The following is a 19198-nucleotide window of genomic DNA, read 5'->3' on the forward strand; positions in this document are numbered from 1 at the left end:
GCAGGAAGAGTGGGCTAATGATAAGAAGAACAAAGTCCAGAAAAACCTTGCATTAAATTTTCAAGGTTTTGTTTCTTGGGATCACAGTTAGTTTTAAACACTGAAATAAATACTTGGATTAATTCACAAGTAAGGAATGTTTCATAAATTCTAGTATAAAGAAAGAGGGTTTCACCTGTTTGTTTGCTTTCACCTCAACGTTACAGACAGGAAAATACCCCTGTCCTTGTTTCCTTGCTTTAAATTGCAGATAATGAATCAGGATGCAAAGGCAAGGCTAAGCAATAAAGGTGTTCAGCTACATTACAGTAACAATAGACAGCCAAAACAAAACAAAAATATGACTGAGCCATTATAGGCTGAAAAATCATTATCACTCCACTCAGTGCTCAGTTACAGGCATGTATTAATGATTCCCAGTCAATTCATGAAGATTTATTGAGCAAAAGGGTGGCTACATCCACAGAATACATTCTACACTGCGAAAAATCTGATGCTTAGGCTAACTTCCTCAGTACAAAAGTTGTCAGATGCAGAACTGCTGACAAAATATTTATACAAACCTAATTTTGCCGTATATTATTCATAAAACATTAATTCTAGCAAGCATATGGTACCTTAAAGGTGATGTTTCTCCTTCCAAGGGATGCTGGCTTGATTACAACAGGAAGTTTGGTCTAGAGAATGCCTTGGCTGGAAACAGAGCAGTGTTTCTACACAGACTCCTCAGCATGAAGTTACAAAGAAATGGAAAGAAGGCAAAGACTGAATGGAGCTAAATTTGCCAAGGCTGTATCAGGCCATTCCTTCTGGGGCTAGTGGCTGAAGAGTACAGGCAACCCTCCCTCCTCTGGGAAAATCAAGAAATCAATGGTTGCTCTTCCACTTAGGCAATCACTGTCCTTGCAGAAACTGGGAAGGAAAAAAGTTTGGGCACATTTCTTGTCCAAGTCACTCAACCGTAATCCTGGGTGCTCCACAGCCTCCTGCCAGCAGGAGCAGCAGGGCAGGGAAGGGAAGAGTGAAAGAAGGACTTGGATCCTTTCTCAGATGCTCTATTCTCCTTGATCACAAATTGCAAACTTTGTCATACATACTGGAGAAACAGCCTGGCTGAGATCCAAAATCAATGTTAAAACCAGCAATGTATGTTTTATCCCACTGAGCAGTTCAGGAACCCGATGGGTTCTCACCCTGCTATCACCTAGCACAAGAGATGACACAGAGCATCTGCTTGTGCAGTTACAAAGTTGTTTGCTGGTGACACAAAAAAAAAAGCATGACAGTCAGTTCAGAAATATATTTTAAAACAGGATGACAGAGGTCAAACTAAGAAGGGTGTTAAAAAAGAGTTGGCAGCAGTTATTCACAGCTTTTCACCATAGGAGAACTACAGGGCATCCTATGGAATGAGAGGCTGTAGTACTGACTCACAGCAATTGTGCTATTTATTACAGCAGGATGTTGTAATATCCAGAGCTCTAAGTGGATTGGATACTTACAGGCCCAGTGTCATTAAATCTAATGGTTGGGTTGGTGTGTGGAGCCTCTGGCTTGGGAAGGCCTTACCCTGGGAATTTTGGGGGAGATAGATGGTGAAAGGGTCATTCTACATTTACCCTGCATCCTATTTCATTCTTCTGAACACCAATTATTGACTGTTTGCAGTGGTGAGATGCTGGGATATGTAGATGACAGTAGTCTAGGCTGTTATCAAACCAGTTTTGGATGTGCGCTCTCAGGGCCAAGTCTCTTATTGTGGTGACTACCTTTCAGAACACAGTATGTGCAATTTAAATTTTAAAATGCCCATATGCTTTGCTGTTCTAGTTTTCCTTTGTGTGAACCTTTGAATTTTAATGTGCGTGTCCAAATGTATAATGATAAAACATGCAGCTCATGTCAGCAGTAAATTCATAGTAATTTATTAACTTTTTCAGTGTGAATACAAATTGATTTGATGATGTGCCACATAATGAAAAATTATTTGCAGTCACAACTTGCATTCTAGTTGCTGCATTTTTTTTTTCTTAATTAAACATTACAAAGAATTTGAAAACTGCACAACACTTGTTGATGGCCAATAGGAAACACTAATACTATGAAAAGTAATCAATGCTTCTACATGTCTTTGAAGACACTCCTGATTCAGAAATTGTTCTTCAAAGGCAAGTTGCCATATATTGTTTCACTGGGTATTGGTAAGAATTCTTCACCAAAACCCATTGTTTTTATTTAACACAACTCCTGAACTCAATAGCTTTTAGTTACATGTTATTAATGCTTTTGTAATGTAAGTCACTGTATTTTATGAAACCACTCTGAAATCCATTATAATGTACTGAAGATGTCACTGTAGTTTGGGATCCTTTCTGAAGAGAATTTTTGGGAATTAAGTTTACTGTGGTGGCATCTAGATCTAGAGACATGTGAAGACCTGATCATTCCTTGGGTTCTGTCCAGCCTGTTAGCTAGATCTTCTAATTGGCAATACCATCTTTTATCTATGGTATGACCTCTGCCATTGACTTTGATCAGCACTAAGAAGCAGGCAGTCAAAATAGCAGCAGGCAAAAATAGAACATCATTATTAGAACTGCCTTCAATCAAGTGAATTCTGGTAGTTTCTCTTCCTCCCAAAGCCTCTCATGAAAAAACAAAGGTATTTGTGCCCTAATTGAATAATAATATGCTAAACTCCCTCTGAACTTCTATTGTTCTTCTTATAGCCCAACTCCCTGGATCCTGAAACAGGCCATAATGCACTTTTGTGTGGCTGGTAATGAACCATTTCAAATGAACACTGGATACTGAAGAAATTACATGCTGTGTAATTGATCTAAAGAACAGATTAGGACTGGTGCTATTTCATTAAATCTTATTAGCTCAGGCTCAAGTACTTAAAATTGCAGCTATCCCGTGTCGGATAGATTACACCCCTTGTCACATGGCAAGTGAGGTTTTCATCTACTAGATCACAGTTTTTAAAAAGAAACAGGCTGATGGAAAGGAATATAAATTAAGGACCATGAAGGCTTCATCTTCAGACACATTGAGCCCCAAACTACTCATTCAACTGAGAGAAATTCTTCAACACTTTCAAAATATGTATGAAGACCTATTGTTTGTTTCCGTATTTTGGTCTTAGATCACTTCTGTGGAACCTGAATTTGTTTTTTTTGCATGAGGAACAGCCCCTGAAGAGTTCTGGTGGGTGAGCACAAGAGAGATCTTACATGATTACAGGGGAATCCAGAGGGTCCTTCCAAAGCATCAACTTTTCTCTTGGTTCCTTCCCACTGGAGCTTAGCATGCCTTAGGAACCAGCAAGCCAGTAAGGCTAGAGGACAGTTCTGGCTGAGGAACAAATAGATTCAACCAAACAGAAATTAAACTCAGCTTGGAAAATAGTTTGTAGCTCTCAAAAAAGAAAGGGCTTTTTATTACCTTAGGACTCAAGCTAATTTTTAGGGACCTGATGTGCTTAGAAAAGTGTATTTTTCCTGGCTTGCATTTGACAACAGTGTGCTAGAATTTCTTACCAGTGCTGGTCTTTCTTACCTTCTATTCTTTTGTTCTGTGACCTAGTATTTAGCTCCTTAATCCCCTAAATCAAACAAAATAGCATAGAAAGCCTTTGATCTGAATTTTCTCCACAAGGCATATTACACTACATTGAATACTTTTCATGAGATCTAGAATGCTGCACTGTGGGAAACAAGACTGAAAATTTGAACACCATTAAGCAGGATTTCAGATGATACTAAGGGGTGAAATACTGACAAAAGAACCATAGACTTTGGTTAAAACAGATAATACTCAAGGCTTTTTTTATTATTATTCCTTTGATGAGAGAATATTTAAGACCCTCTCACATGCAGAGTCACCATGTTAGTACCACAGCCAAAGCAGTGGTTCATACAGATAAAGAATAAAGTAAAATTAATCCAACAGATGTGTTTTGCAAATATAAGAAATTGTTCCAGCAAGTCTTAAAAAAATGACAATCACATAAAATACCAACTCCACCTTTTAAGAGTTATTTATTTTATATTACTATGTAAATCTCAAAGCCATTTATCTACCACAAAAACCTGTTTTTCTTCTTATACCCTATGTCTGGTTCTTGCAAGCCTCCTGCAGCCTGGCACTCAAACCTGCCAGGACTGACCACTCTCAGTGTGGCCACAGTCAAATGCTCTGCACTGAGCACTGAGGGGAAAAATTCCAAGACAACCAATTCTCTCCCATCATGATGGTGTCAAGAGTGAAGCTTTGAAATCTCTGCCAGTAAACACAGATCTACCTGGTCCTGTCAGCTTCAAAGCTCCTAAAATGCCCATGTAAGACTCCTTTTAGGAGAGTAGATTTAAACCCTGGTACTCCTCTAAATAGTCAGCTTTCCTTTTTCATTTACCCAGGGTTTGAAAGACTTGCTGCCGCACTGCTAATCAAGGATCAAGGATAGATTGCTAATTCAACACAAGGAAAAATTAAAGGGAAAAAGAAAGCACATGGCATATTTGCATCTGTTCAGTACTGTAACTTTATATTCTAATAGGTACTTACTAGTCACATTGATATACACTTAATTTCCATTTTCTGCCATGTTCATATAAAATAGTTAGCACTTACTCACTGTAAAGACTAAAAATGGCTGTGAATGACCTGTTACTCCCCCAAAAATCTTACCTGGCAAAACCATCTTTTCCTTCTTTTGCTTTCTCACCTCCCTCAAGGAGTAAAACTCCATCAGAACAAACAAAAGGAGAATACAGCTTTCATACATTTTAAAAGGTGGAAATTGTATTTGGAGAGAAGATGAAAACTCACTCACAAACTCACTCCTGTACAGAGCCTTCAACATCTGCTGCATAGATGGTAAATATAATTTAAAATTGTCTGATAGCTTAACATAAGGAGGTTAAATGCAGGGCAGCTGTTCCCAATCTATATTTAGCCTGAAGTTTCCTACCTGTTCTGGACCTGCAGGAAGGCTTGAATACTGAGATTGTCCGTGATTTTATACAGTATTGCTTGATTTATTAAAGATGCTAGTCTCCCTGCAGGTCTTATTACACTGTTCAAAAGGTTGTGTACAATTTACCATAAACACAGAATTTTAAGTGCTTTTGTATCTAGAATCTCACTCAGAATTATTCTTTTGTGTATAGTCACGTGTAACCTGGTCCATGAGACATGAATAAAGATCAGCAATTAGCCAGAAGTAAACTCCAGGAGAATTGTCTTTGTACTGCACACGCTATTTCAAGAATAAAATTGGGGCAAAATATAGTGATATGCTTTCTAGATACTAACCAAGAGTTGACAAGAACTGATGGATTTTGCATGTTAAAAGCAAATATTTTATTACATATCATGCCCTTGAAAAATTAACTTTGTTTCCATTCAATTTTGTTCAGCATGCCTTGAAATAGGAATGGCAAAAGTTATTCAAGGAACAGATCACCAATATTCACGGTACCACAGTGACTGCAATTACCTATTTTCCTGGCTCAGTAGAACATAACAATTTTTTAAAAAAAAAACCTATAAAATATTAAACAGTGAAATTAACAGATACCATCTGCATCTCTCCTTCAGTATGACTGGAACCATCTGTACAGAAAAGCTGTGTGCCACAGACCCACATCCAAAACCTGCTGATGACAGTGGTCATCAATTTTGACAGCCTTTTGGATAAGACCTTGTAACTGCTCTGTCCATATGCGCTGATCCTGAATGAACCACTGGATACATTATTAAATTCAGGTTCACAAAGATGCTGCCAATGGGTCCGCTACAGTAAAATATTTATATTTCAGAGTAACAGTATTTATATATGCTCCCTACCTTTTGCTCTAATTTGCCTTCTTATCACTAGGCTTGTGTTTGTTTTTCAAATGCTGAAAAGACTTTGTTGGTTTGTTCAGGAAATTTGTCTAGACGGTGCTCACAAAGCATATTTGCTCACATTTGACATTTTCACAGGATGGGAAACAAAATGGAAGATCTGAGTTTTTAAGCTCCACAGATAGCACCTAAGCCAGTCAACTTATTTCCAGAATAAAGAGTTTCCTTGTTCCAGGCAGTCTGAAACAACACAACAGTGACCTGCAGGACAGGGACCCACACACACTCAGGGCTTTGGGGCCAGCTGAGGCCTCCTGAAATCCATCCATCCATCCATCCATCCACCAGGACATTTACTGCCTCAGAAGAGCCAAATATCCAAGTGCTAAATTGTGATGCCTCTACAGCCAACAAATATAAAATGTGGCAATATAACGGAGCATGTGGCTATTTTACCTATTCAACATTTACCTGTGTCTAACTAGAAGAGGTCTCTAAAATGCTGCTTTCTGGCAGCTCAAAGGTTGAGAACCACCTGTAAACATTTGCGGAACAGTCTCTTTCTAGAAATAGAGACTCCTAAACAATCAACCTTGAAATGTATCATATATTATAATATATTTCCAGTGTTATTTACAGATCTTCTTGTTTAGTACAACGAACCAGACATGCTGAAAAGGTAGGATTTTTCCAGTCCTCTTTTACATGAAGTACAATAAAAAAGGCACATAATTATTCACCATAGGAGTTGTGCACCAGTCCAAAACTTAAAGCTAAAAAGCTACCCATCAGAGAACTCTCTTTATGAGGCAGTATTGGGATGTCTCCTTTGAACTCAGCATAGAAAGATCTGTCAATTCCTCTAGGACAGCTTCAGGAATCCACTTTCCTGTTATGTTCTGGTCTTTGCAAGACTTCCAAATCAACAGAAAACTCTCGTTACGCTTCCCACATCATCTGCTGGAGCAAGGAAGAGTCAAACAGGTCACGTGCGTGTCTGCTTTCCTTTTTCTTCTTTCTTTCCTTGGAATGCCCAACTATGGAGGACTCTTGAGAGTCAAGACCTGTTCAAACTAATTTGCTTTAAGACAAATGCCTCACGAGATATGGCACACTGAGCAGTGGACACCAGCAGAAGAGGCAGCTCAGCCCCACGGTCAGTGCCGACCATGTTTGATCCAGTTTCTAATCATCCATTTCTGCCCCGAGCACCTTTGTACCACTAATCTGAGCCCAAAATTTGCATCCTTTGACATTTCCACTTCTAGACAGCGGCCAGTGTCTCTGCTAATGATTGGACCATTCTGGGGGGAAAAAAAAAAAAAAAAAAAAAGAAGGGAAAAAGAAAGATTAGAGGAAGGAACACAAAAGGTGAACAGAGTAGAAAAAACACTGCTAGACCTGTAAATCCTTAAAAAATATTATGAAATGCATTTCTGTCTATTTCAAGTGATAAATGCCCCAGAAAGTGCTAGAAATTCCTAGAAAAACTAGCGAATACATAAAAAGGACGAAACAATTCCTTGATAATTGTACATTTAGGAATTGCTGGGAAAATCCCCCCAAATCACTAGAAAATCTCTAAAAAGTACTAGTGAATCCCTACAGAGCCCAAGAAATAGGAAATCCCAGAGACTGTAATAAAGCTTTTAAAATCTTAAAAATTATTTGAAGATTCTAGATCTTAAAAAATGCCTATAAAGGTGCTACAAAAAATCTGGAAAAGTTCTAGATGCAAAAACTCCTGGATAGTAAACAATTGCAAGCATGTTCTTGACAAACAGGACAGAAATTGAGAATATTCAAAGACGGGATAAGTAAAAATTCCTAGAAAGCATACGCTAAAATTTCTAGTAATAATGAAAGAATATTCCTGGGTGGCACAAAATCTATGGAAACATATCTATTTCTAAAAAAATACTGGGGGGGAATTCCCAGCATAGCCCTTCAAAGATCTTGTTTTGCATTAAATACTCTCTAGAGCATCATTCCTCTCCAATTCATGTCTTCAGGGCTTCCTGAGCTCTTCCATACCTGTGTGAAATCCCAGAACCTCTGTGCTGGCCTCAGGACGTCTTCACACTTCTTGAGGGTGGGTGTCCTGCCCTTGCCATCGTCCACCAGGCATTTGGAGTCGGGCAGGAAGGCGGTGGAGCCCAGCGGCCCCAGCTGCAGGACACCTTCCGAGCTGTAGCGGACAAGCTGGGGGAGAAAGGAGAGTTCTGAGGTGGGGAGGAGCCCTTTGTCCTGCTGCACGCCGGGTCTGGAACACGCTGCTCAAGGGCAGATCTTGGAATGTTGGTAAAACCTAGAACACAACGTTCCCTTCTCCCACACTCCTGCTCGCCACCACTCCCCACCCACTATTTCACTGCAAAAAGGGCAATCAAGGAAGTGAAGTAATCAATATGTAAATCATGCCCACTCAGCAGGAGTTGATTTAACAAGGACATGATGTCAATTTCGTCGTGCAGTTTGTTCTTAAGAGCTCTGTTAGAGGCTATTGATAGCGAGAAGTCTAATTAGTTTTTGTAAATAAACATTACTGAAAAAATCCAACCATGCAACCAGTATCCAAAAATATGAGAGGAAAAAAGAAACCATGAGGGAAATGGCAGCAAAATTGCTAACATATGCTTCAGGCCTACATAATAAAGAATGACACTCTGGTATTTCAGTTTTGTGTAAAGCACATTAAAGTGAAAATGCACGATGTTAATTTGGCAGCAGGCCAATACATCAAATCAGACTTATCTACTTCTCACTTCTGTGCTTAAACCCAGAGTCATTAAACCAGCATAATATTTTGCCCTTCTTACTCTGGAAGTGCAACACCCAGGTGCCAAAAGACTGTCGAGTGGAGTCAGCTACGTGGCTTGTGTGCTGTGAGCCTGGAAGCTGCAGGGTAAGGATCTGAGCCACCAAAGGAATGCAATTACCACCCAGGAAATTCACTGCCTGTCCGGTCCTATTGCTGTTATATGGCTGAAATTACTTAGCAAGAAAAGGAAGGAAGGTCAGAAGTGCCTGCCATTTATTGGATGCCACTGACCAATGTGTGAGATATCATTAAGAGTCAATCAAAAAAACCCAAATTAGAGTCTGGCTTTCTACTGCCATCCTTATTAACCTCAGAAGAATCATGCTGTGAATAATCATTTCTCGCTGGTGGTAAAAAGAGCATGGTCTACTTGCTCCCAGACCAGACGCTCTTTGACATAGTATGTGTTCATTTTCCCACCTGCCACTTCTGTTCAGAGCAGCCATGTGAAGCACAGAGGAAGAAGAGAGCCTACATCAGAGAGAGCAGAGAGATAACCAGATGAGGATGCTCTGGGTATGAACGGCACCTTTGTCATAGCACAGTCTCTACACACTAAATCAAGAAAATTTTGGGGTTCTTTTCCACTCTGAGGTTAGGAGGGACATATGTAAAATAAGCTCAAGCAAGCAAATTAATTCAAAATATGAAGGGACTGCCAGGTCAGACAAATTACTTTGTTTTTTCACATCAAAAGGAGCTGGTAAAAAAAAATACTAATCAAACACAATGTTTTCTCTTTTATCATTTTTTTTTTAAAAAATAAAACCTGACTGTATATTTCACAATTATATTTAATGGGGTTTCATCAGAGTTCAAATGAACTGCAGGTATGGCTGAAACAATGACTAGAAAATGTATTCATCTTGCAGTCTTTATTATCTCTCTGTAGTCCCAAAATACCACCCCACAAGCTTGTTGGCTTTGCCTTATGTAGATAATTAGAAGTTCTGTTTATAATGGGCTATCTGCTCTGTAGGGTAGGATCAATTTTCCTATTTGAGATGGGCAGCATTTTCTGTACTGGTATTAAAATGGTCTAAAACACTCTTTGTCATCACAATCTCAGCAGCCAGAGGTACATTTGCTCTGCATCACAGTGGCCACGCACTTGGGAAAGACTTTGTTATAGAACAGCCTGTCAAAGCAGAAAGTACCAGTCCTGCTTAGGCTTTAGAAGTGGAAGATACATTAACTCTATTCTAAACTATCTGCAGTATTGAAAGTGGCAGCTTGTGTTACAGCTCAACAGGGTCAGGGATGGCTCGGTGCAGGAAACTGTTATCTGCACAATCTTGAGATAAATGGAACAACATGGGCTTAATTTCCTGAATCTGCACTTTCTGTCAAGTTTTTATGGCTGTTCCAACAGTCACAAAAACTTAGGCTTATTCCACAATAAAATACAATTCTAAAAAAACCCACCCACAAAGAATAATCTCAGTTCAGACCATATTACATAGGAAAGCTGTAGAGCCTGTTTCTGCAAAATCAGACCAGAAGTTAAGGTTCAAAAAACTACTATATTATTAATAATATTTCCCACCAAAGAATTCCTATCTTAACTTCCTAGAGACAACATAAACTGTGAAAATAAAATAAGCATTAAAATAAGTTGCTTATTACTACAGGCTAGAAAGCAGGAACTGGGACATGGCCAATTAAAATGATACCTGTGTTCAAACTTGATCTAAAGTATCCACAAATAAATAATCCCTGAATTTGTGTTAGGACTGTGGGCACGATATGTCATGTCAAATCCATTCCCAGTGCCAACCAGCCAAAATCTAATGACAAAGTCCCCTTTATTAAGAAATATTAAATCTTACTAATTAAAAAAAAAAAATCCGTGCAAGTTTTGATGGGCTGAGATCCTTAGATATCCACACACTCCAAACTGCCAGCTGCAGAACAGAAACACACTTTTATACATCACAGGGGAATGGACCTTCACTCAGTTTTTCTCTTTTATCTAGGAAGAGCTGAAGGATTCAAATGACACTGAAGCCAAGTGCTCTATTAAATACTCAAGATCTAATCCTGATACCATCTGCTATACTGATGTAAGACAGGATAGTTTTCCCTTCAACATTCAGAAACCTGAGCAGAATGCAAAAAATGTCAAAGGTTGTTTATCAAAGCCACCACACCTGGATCAAAAATAGTGCTGCTGCCTATGGAATATGATCCTCCAGGAATATTAACGTGGTAAGAAAATGGGAGCTGTAAACTGGAGGATTTGACTTCAAAAATATCAATTCCTGCTAATTTCCCGTCAAGTGAAAAAAGCACCAAACAATTACAGGTAATTGTTTGTAGGAGACTGTAGCTTTCCACACTAAATGTAACCTCTCTCTCTCACTCTTGTTCTCCTGGCAAAAGGAAATCTTTAATGGTTCTTGTCCTGCAGGTTAAGGCAAGCTGTCAGCGGACAGAGGAACTGAAACAGTGAGTGATGCAGGAATCCCAAACACCCAACATCTCCAGAATGTCTGTCCCCTCAAGGCAAACAGATCACAAGTTATCAAACTTCCATTTTTGCTCCAGAATCCCACCCACCGCTTCCTGCAAGTGGAGAAGCCACCAGTTCATCCACCCTGCTGCCCTGCACGCAAATCTGGGCAGACACAGCTCTGCCCAGCAAAATGTGAAATATCTGCCCTCTAGCAACAGCTCGAGTAGGGCCTTTCATCTCCTCGCATTCCTTCTGTTTGTGTAGCTGCCAGCCCCAGGAATCTGAGCACGGAGCTCTCTCTTCCTTCTGGTTGTTCTCAATGCAGAGGGAGCTCTCTCACAGGTGCGGTGCCTCCCCTCTCTCTGCTGTGAAAGGGAAGGGAGGAGGGTGGAGAAGGAGGCTGTTCACCGTGGCCCTTCCATCCCAATATGCCATTTCATTAAGTTCTCCTCTCTTTCACATATCATATAATCAGCTCCACATCATGGCACTCAAGACAGACTCTGAGACAGTGAATATTTCCATAGGGGCTGTGTAAGTGCTCTCAGATCGTTCAAAACCTGCATGCCCTGTAACCACTCTATGAAGATTCTTTTTTCTTTTTTTTTTTCTTAATTTATTTTACAACAAAAGTGTATAGAACCACTGGGCTTTGCAGCTGATTTTACAATGGAGGCCACACACAGAGGCAGAGCAGTTTAAGACCCCAAATATATTTCTTTATTTACAAATCTTCTGTAGCCCTGGACAGCTTCTCCCAGCAGTATTTGAAAACATTTTTTCCTGAAAGCCATTAGACTCAAACTTCAGATCCAATGAACACATATAAAAAGGACACTACTTTTCTATAAAATAGGTTTTGAAATCCACTCAGACTGATGCAAAGCCTTGTCTGGATATTCTTAGCTGTTAGCTTACAATGACTTAGCTCAAGTCAAACTCATTAAACTAAATTGATGTAAACTCAGGGTAAATGCATTCCAGAGCATCCATAAAAGAGCTTGTCCCTGTTTGAATAAAGAAATTTAAAAGCTGATATCATTACAAAGAGGTGATCTATCATGGTGAAAACTGATCTTGAAAATACACATAGGGAAAAGCATTTTGATCATGGAAAAGTCACAATGGAGTGGTTTTGTAATGCAGGACAGCAACATCCAAGGGAAGCAGAAGGGTAAGACATAGAGAAAAAGAACATTTAATCATGGATGAACAGTAATCTTATTCCTAACTCAGCTTTCCTTAAACACCTGCCTGACTGGGGTGGGTTTCAGTGGAACCATGTGTACACTAAAATCACTATAATCTGCTTGTCAGAATTGAAGAGTATGAAAAACAAACAAGGCTGCAGCTGAACAGAGAGAGGCTTTCACATTGGTAGGACATATGAACACCATTGATAACCCAACTGGGGAAAGCGAGTTCCATATTTATATTAATTTATATTCAGTAGGCATGTACAAATAACCCAAATCTCAGCTCACTAGCGGTATTTTATGTCCTATGCTTGAGATGAAAAATGTCAGAAATGGAAAGCTAAATGCAGCAGACAACTATGCTCACCCAGGCTGATTAGAAGAGGGGTTTTAAAAATGTTTATTTAATATATTAAAACGCTTGCTGTCAACACCTTTCATGCTATGTGCTTGAATATCCTTGATTAGGGTTTGTGCAGCTGTGGTTCTCACACTGAATTAATTTTGTAAATTGTGGTGAGATGATAGAAGTTTTCCAGCTGTGTAATCATTAATTAACTTGGCTGCATTTGAGTGGCTCCAACCCATGGCTGTCTGTGAAATACTCAACTTAGATAAAACATCACCTCTGCCTTCACTTGGTGTTTCTTGCAGAATGAAAACTCTTTTCCTGTTTTTTATTTGTTTGTTTGTTTGTTTTAAACGGAAATGTAAAAAATTCACTGTAATTTATGCCCTTATCTATTTTCTTCCTGAACTCAAAGCCTACTCTGTGAAACAGGAATCATGGAGGCAAACAAGTAGGTTAAGGACTTAAATTGCAAAATAAATTACAGTCAGAACTATTTATTTCATTACTCTTCTAAGTGCTAGCACACTGATAGAGATTAGATGCTGCTAAGGGACTTTCTGGAAGGACTTAAATTTCCAACTTTCTCTTCAGATTAGAATGGAGCAAGAGACTGAACTCTCTCTGAGCGCTTTGACATCTCTAACGAGAGTCTTCTTGAGAAGCCAATTTACATCTAATTAAGAAGTGCTGTTTTGTTACCTTATTCAAAGGCTGTTCCTTCCACCTCTACTAGGAGAGTGTCAGTCAAATACTCCATAATGATCCTGCCAAAGGTGGACATTATGCCAGTAGGAATTACTGTCTGTCTCACTTTGGCTCCGTGGTGATGTACGAGCCAGGACTCCCAATCAATATATGTATGACTGAACCTTGGATAATTGTTAAGCCTGATAAGGTCAGAGTTTATTTACACATGAGAATGTTCATTAACATAGTTTTGATTCAGACGCTACTTCAAAAGAAACTAGAATTGCTTTTCAGAAGAAGCTTAAGTCCTGGATTTAAATAATGTTCAGCTTGTAAAAGTAAAATCACTACGAGCATGGAAAGAAGAAATGTCATTTTAAAATCATCAGACATCTGTAAGAAAATAATAATATGCACAGGGACTGACAAAAAAAAAAAAATCTATTTTAGAAAAGTCTTAGAGGATATTCTTAATTCCCTTTGAAGTTGATGTTAAATATGTGCTTAACTTTTTGCCTACTTGGGGAATCAAATCAGCAGCTTGATAAATAATTTCTGCCCAGGAGCCTGTTGGACCAAGAAACAGTTAAATTAAAGAGGTACCATGAATAAGTCATGTCATAACAAGAACTGCTCACTCACACAGACTACCTAAATTAATTAATCTTCAGTGATCCCTGTTATTTAAACAAAGTAACGTGATTTTTCTGTTTTTCTAACTGGCAACTTCGAAGTATGGAATCACACTCTGGACAACCTTGGAAAAGGCACCTGACAAGGCCAGAGTGAAGCCAGACATTTGTCTTTGCAGCTTAGGAATTACAGAGCCAAACTCAACCCAAATACACCAATTTACTCTTTGCTTCTTCTGAATATTCTCTAAGTTCAAGGTTCCTTACCAATGATGGGATTTTCACCATTTACCTGGGAGGACATTCCATGGCATGGATAAAGGATGGCTTTGTCATCCTCTTCGGCCCCCTGGTCCAGGCAGTAGCCGCTGGCTTTGCTGTTGCGCACCTGTAACCAGATGGGAATGAAACCAGTTCAGCTGGAAATGAATCCCTATTTTAGTCCAGCCCAGCTGAATCTCAGCTGTGCTACAGCTCCTGGAACAAGCACTGTGTACAACTCTCTCTGACACACACATGCTCCTCCTGCAGCCATGACAGGCTGCCAGCAGTGAGTCTGCTCCAGGAAAAGATATTATTTGGACAACCTTCTTTACACACCTTGGGTCAAAGTTATGTTTTTGGCAATTACTCAAGGATCAGAACTTCCTAAAATTCACCCTAAAAGACCCAGGCCAAGTTTTGCTCCAAATTGCCATTGTGACAACATAAATTTTGACCCTGTATGTTGAGAATGTGGCTTTATAAACAGGATAGCAGCTACCCAGGTTTGGTGTTGGATGTGACATGCTTTTGTTTCTTCCTTTTGCTGATAATAAAACAAAAAAGCATGTGAAAAAGTTTTCCTTAACTGAAAATATAGTACATTGTTATGTACAGGAGTGACATAAAGCACATTTTATGAAAGGGCACAGGTTCAGAGATTCAAGGAAGTAAAAAATTCCTGTGCCTGCCCAGACAAGGAGAATTTGCAAGTCTATAAAAACTGGAATGGAGCTCTAGTGAAAACCCTTCCAGCCTCTCTGTTGAGGCTGGAAGCATTACACGTGTATTTTGAACATAGAAAAACTTTACAGGTATTGTAAACAAGAAGTTATTTACACAGACACCTCAAAAGACTCAACAGGTCAGTTTTGGTTTAGACTGTGAAGCACCTGTCTGGCCACCCCCATAATTTAGAAACAGCTGCTGCATAAGGTGTCAGAAAAATCACAGTATGTAATCCTTCATCTTATAGTGTACAAGCATAACAGGGAATCTGATTGGATAAGGGGGCTAACCAACAACTAAATTTCAGGAGGTTTATTTTATGGTTTGGGTGCTATAAAGGCTGAAGAAGATGAAGACAGCTTTACAAGATGGCTTTTAAAAAATGGGAATTGGGTCATAGGAAGTACATTTTTTACTACTGTTTCAATCTGTTTCACATACTCAATACATTTATTTTCCTTGAAACTCACACAAATCCAGACAACTTTTCCTTCAGGAAAATAACCAGAAGAGAAAGTACTTAACAACAAGCTCAGTGTCATTTAGAATGAAGCCTAATGTAAGACTGAAAGGGACCTAGGTTGGTTTCTAGCAGGTAAGTACCTTGTGTGGCCCTATTCTATTAAAAATATTAAAAATTTTGATATTTGCATCACTGAACTTCCTGTTTGACTCAAGTACCTTCTATGTGACAGCTCAAGAGGAGCAAACTTTGTTTTAGAGCCCAGATTGCTCAAGGTCTGGTATAATTGACACAACATTGGCACTTCTGCCAACGTTCTTCACTGTTAACGACCTTCTCAGAGTTGACAGATACCAACAGCTCCTCTTGAATTTACCCAAAGTCTTTTCTCAGTTCCTGATGGGGATAGTAACATTAGGATGCAAAGTGATACTATGAAATAAAACTTGCACTTTGTATCAATGTCTCAAGTGTCTGACTTATTTTTATATGAAGTCAATCAAATGGAAGAGAAAGGAACAGTCTCCATTTAGTTGTTTGGGAAAACATATTGCCTTCGGATTTAATTGCAGCTCATGAACACAACTATTTCAGCTCTGTTGAAACCACTGATGTTTTCTTTACGATGTCTGTGGCATCTTATTTGGGAAAATGATTGCCTCAAACTTATGTTTCAGTATTTTAAAATGAGAGCTAAGGAGGTTGCAGGTCACTGTCAGTAAGGATGACTTCACCCGCTGCCCTCCAACGGGGAGGAAAGGAATGGGGCTCCTCAAAGCCACACTCCTTAGTGTTGATTAAAAAGAAGGGAGGGAACTTTTGTTGCCACTGCTGTGCTGATGTGTAATTGCTCTGTACATCCTGATAGCCAGCTCAAAGGAGAGGAGTGCTGGAGTGCAGCTGTGATGTGTTTCCAAAGCACACTGTACCTCTCCGTAAGTGACTGTGTTATTGTAAACCCTCATCTCAGGGTACACGTTCTCCAAGTACCACTTAAAGCTCCGGCACTGCAGACGCTGTCGCAGAGCAATTCTTTCAGAAACGTCTCCAAAGTCAACTCCAGGGTTCTGCAAAGCAGAAAAAGAATAAAGAAATCTCACTGCACTGGCTTTATGGTTGCTATCTTTACTGAAATCAAACTGGAGCTAATTTTGTATACCAAGCTGTATTTCCCTCTTTTCCTTCTTTTGTTGTAAGCAGCTCATCAAACAGCTGCTGTTGAGTGCAGACAATAAATATTAATGAAAGCCAGTGGAAAAAGGAGCATAAAGAACAGGCAAAACCCCAAAATAAATCAAAATAATAAGAATACAATAAGAATGTTGTTACTTACAGCAGTTCCAAGTGTTTGCAATCAATCCTGAAGCCTTTGCTTTCAGAATAATTTAGAATTTAGGCAGTAATTCTGATCTAAAATATGGCAACTTGGTCATGCTTTACTCTAGTAAGAGACTTGAGTATTCAGTAATGTAAATGATGTCAGAACAGATCTGTTAAAACTTCAAAGCTGCTCAAAAAGTCATTAAGCTCCACTAAGCATTCCTGTGGACCAGCATGCAGTTTATGCTAGAACTTGAGCTCATTTGCAGACTTGAGCCATAGAATGCAGCTAAAATCAAAACCTTTATAATTCTACTTCAGAATTTAATTCACATTTAAATACAAATCCCATGAAAGATAGAGGAAGATTCAAGTCAATATGAACAAAATCAGCCATTTAAAACTGGTGGGTCCTGAGTTAGAGTCTGCTGATTTGAAGTGCTATAAATCATCACAGTTCAACATTAAGACAGTAAGTTACCTCATCCAAGAACCTTTTCTGACACTATATTAATCAAATGGACTGAAACTGGGGAGTTTTGCATGAGATCGTTCTGATGTGCCTTGTGCTTTTCCTCCAGAGGAATATCTGTACATTTTACAGATTTTTTTTCTAATGCAGGGCTACAAGACAGCAGCAAATCTTAGCTCAGGGTTTATTAAGATCCCCAACAGATGCCTGGTTTTCAGGAGAGAATACAAGTGTAATACTGAACAGGTTTTCCTGTTCGCCACATAAAGAGTTTGCTGTGCTCACTGCTGCTTGCTGATGCACGTTCTGTCAGGAGCCCTCAGTGCAGCATCCATTCAAATGAATGTTAATTTACGTAGTACTTGAGGCTGCGTGGAAGAAGAGCAATCCTCTGAGGCACTCAGTGCAATAAATCATTCAGTGTTAGATTCCTTTATCACTAAAATTGTCGAGGAATAAATCCTGTGGTGGGGACGTACCAAATATTTTGGTTAACTGAAATAAAGCTGTGCTGACCTGCTGCTGAAGGTTATAGGAACCTGATCTTGCAGGTGTGCCCAAGGCCATCTGCTGATCTAGATAAACATTATGCATGAATTCTCAATAACCTGTGAGTTGTGAAAAAGATGGTGGGAATTATAAAAGAGTTAATTTGGATCGGTTTTGTAGTGTGGGAAAATGCATGTGTTTTACCTGCCTCTCGTCTGCCCTATTTAAACTAAGGCAATACAGAGCCCTTTTTTGCAGTGCTGATTCTACAGAGCACAGGAGCAGCAAATTGAGCAGCTATGAAAACAAATTGAGCTGTGCTCACCCTCTGTGCCCCCTGCAGTACTGTGGGCAGGTTACAGTGTGATGGTACAGGAATGAGGTGTCCACAGGATTTACTTGGTGGACACATTCTTTTTAACCACCTAGCAAGGTTTCTAATTCCCCTGCAGAATGTTTTTGTGATGGCTTATGCCAGTACAGTACTTCTGTCATCTGTACTGAATACTACAGTGAATAATGTCATGAACACTAACATCAGCTTCCTTTTCATGAGAGCTAATAGGCTTATTTTTATGATGCACATTTTATTCAATCAATCAATTTATTTTATGGAAAGAAAATTTTAATGTTCAGTACTTCTGCTGATTTTATGTCTTTTATTGTAGATGTGCCTGGGTTTTTTTAACAGCTCTGCTATATAGCTCAGTGCAGAAAACTGCATCAATAAGTAATCTGGAGAGATTAAAGGAAATCATGTTTTGGTGTAAATGCTTATTTAAATATCATCTTTTCTCAGAGTTCATTTGCACATGTCATCAAGCAAGCAAATTTGCAGAGTTTAGCTTTTCATCTCCTAATTGAAAACTGACCATTTTAGCAAGTGTATTTTATGTGTGGAGACAGGGCCAAAATGCCCATAAATCTTTAATGGACACTGCTCTGTATTCCTCCTACCATCACAGAAATCTTGTGTGGAAAAAGTGATGCAGTACTGCTTTTTGTTAAGGCAAAATAATTCTCTGCAATTACCTCTTGTGCCAAAAGAAGTCACCAAAACCACATTTTGGAGACCTTGCACAGTGTCCAATATAGCAGTAAGTGAATTTAGACCTGTGAGAATATCTGATATATTCACATGGACAAGGAGGAAACACTGCTCTTCCAGGTATGTGTATTTTAAAAACAGTAAGAGGAAAGAACAAAAATGGAGTTTCACATATTAACTAAGTACCAAAATATGAGTAGATGTTTAGGACAGACTAAATCTAGTGAAGTCTTTGACAAGACTCCCATGACTTTAATGAGCTCCAGGTCATAACTGAATATTCCCAGACACCTCTGGGTTTGCATACTTTCCTGTTCTGATAGGAACATTCCTGTTCCTATTTGCTTCCATCAGCTCTGGGCAAACCCCTGCTATAAGGGTTAACTAAACCATTCTTACCTACAGATCAGTGTATGTAGC

The 19198-nt window shown here is 39.1% G+C and overlaps 1 protein-coding gene across 5 annotated transcripts in view; it reads right to left on the reverse strand.

Moving 5' to 3' along the window:
- Positions 1–3798: 3798 nt before the first annotated feature.
- Positions 3799–19198, reverse strand: part of GALNT9 (polypeptide N-acetylgalactosaminyltransferase 9) — a 126737-nt gene continuing 111337 nt past the window's right edge. For 3 of the 5 annotated variants that reach the window (XM_005524351.3, XM_088065214.1, XM_088065213.1), the window contains 4 exons: positions 16379–16516; positions 14289–14384; positions 7888–8055; positions 3799–7157 (listed from right to left, as the gene is read on the reverse strand). In XM_005524351.3, the coding sequence (XP_005524408.1) occupies positions 7011–7157; positions 7888–8055; positions 14289–14384; positions 16379–16516 (549 nt within the window). In that variant the 3' untranslated portion in view covers positions 3799–7010. Of the gene's footprint in view, positions 7158–7887; positions 8056–13862; positions 13932–14288; positions 14385–16378; positions 16517–19198 lie in introns of those variants that run through there. The other 2 variants (XM_088065211.1, XM_088065212.1) reach the window with 2 other exon arrangements.

Source organism: Pseudopodoces humilis, chromosome 20 (genome assembly GCF_049639895.1).
Source record: "Pseudopodoces humilis isolate 2021_Gansu_Grassland_sample_001 chromosome 20, ASM4963989v1, whole genome shotgun sequence".
NCBI lineage: Eukaryota > Metazoa > Chordata > Aves > Passeriformes > Paridae > Pseudopodoces > Pseudopodoces humilis.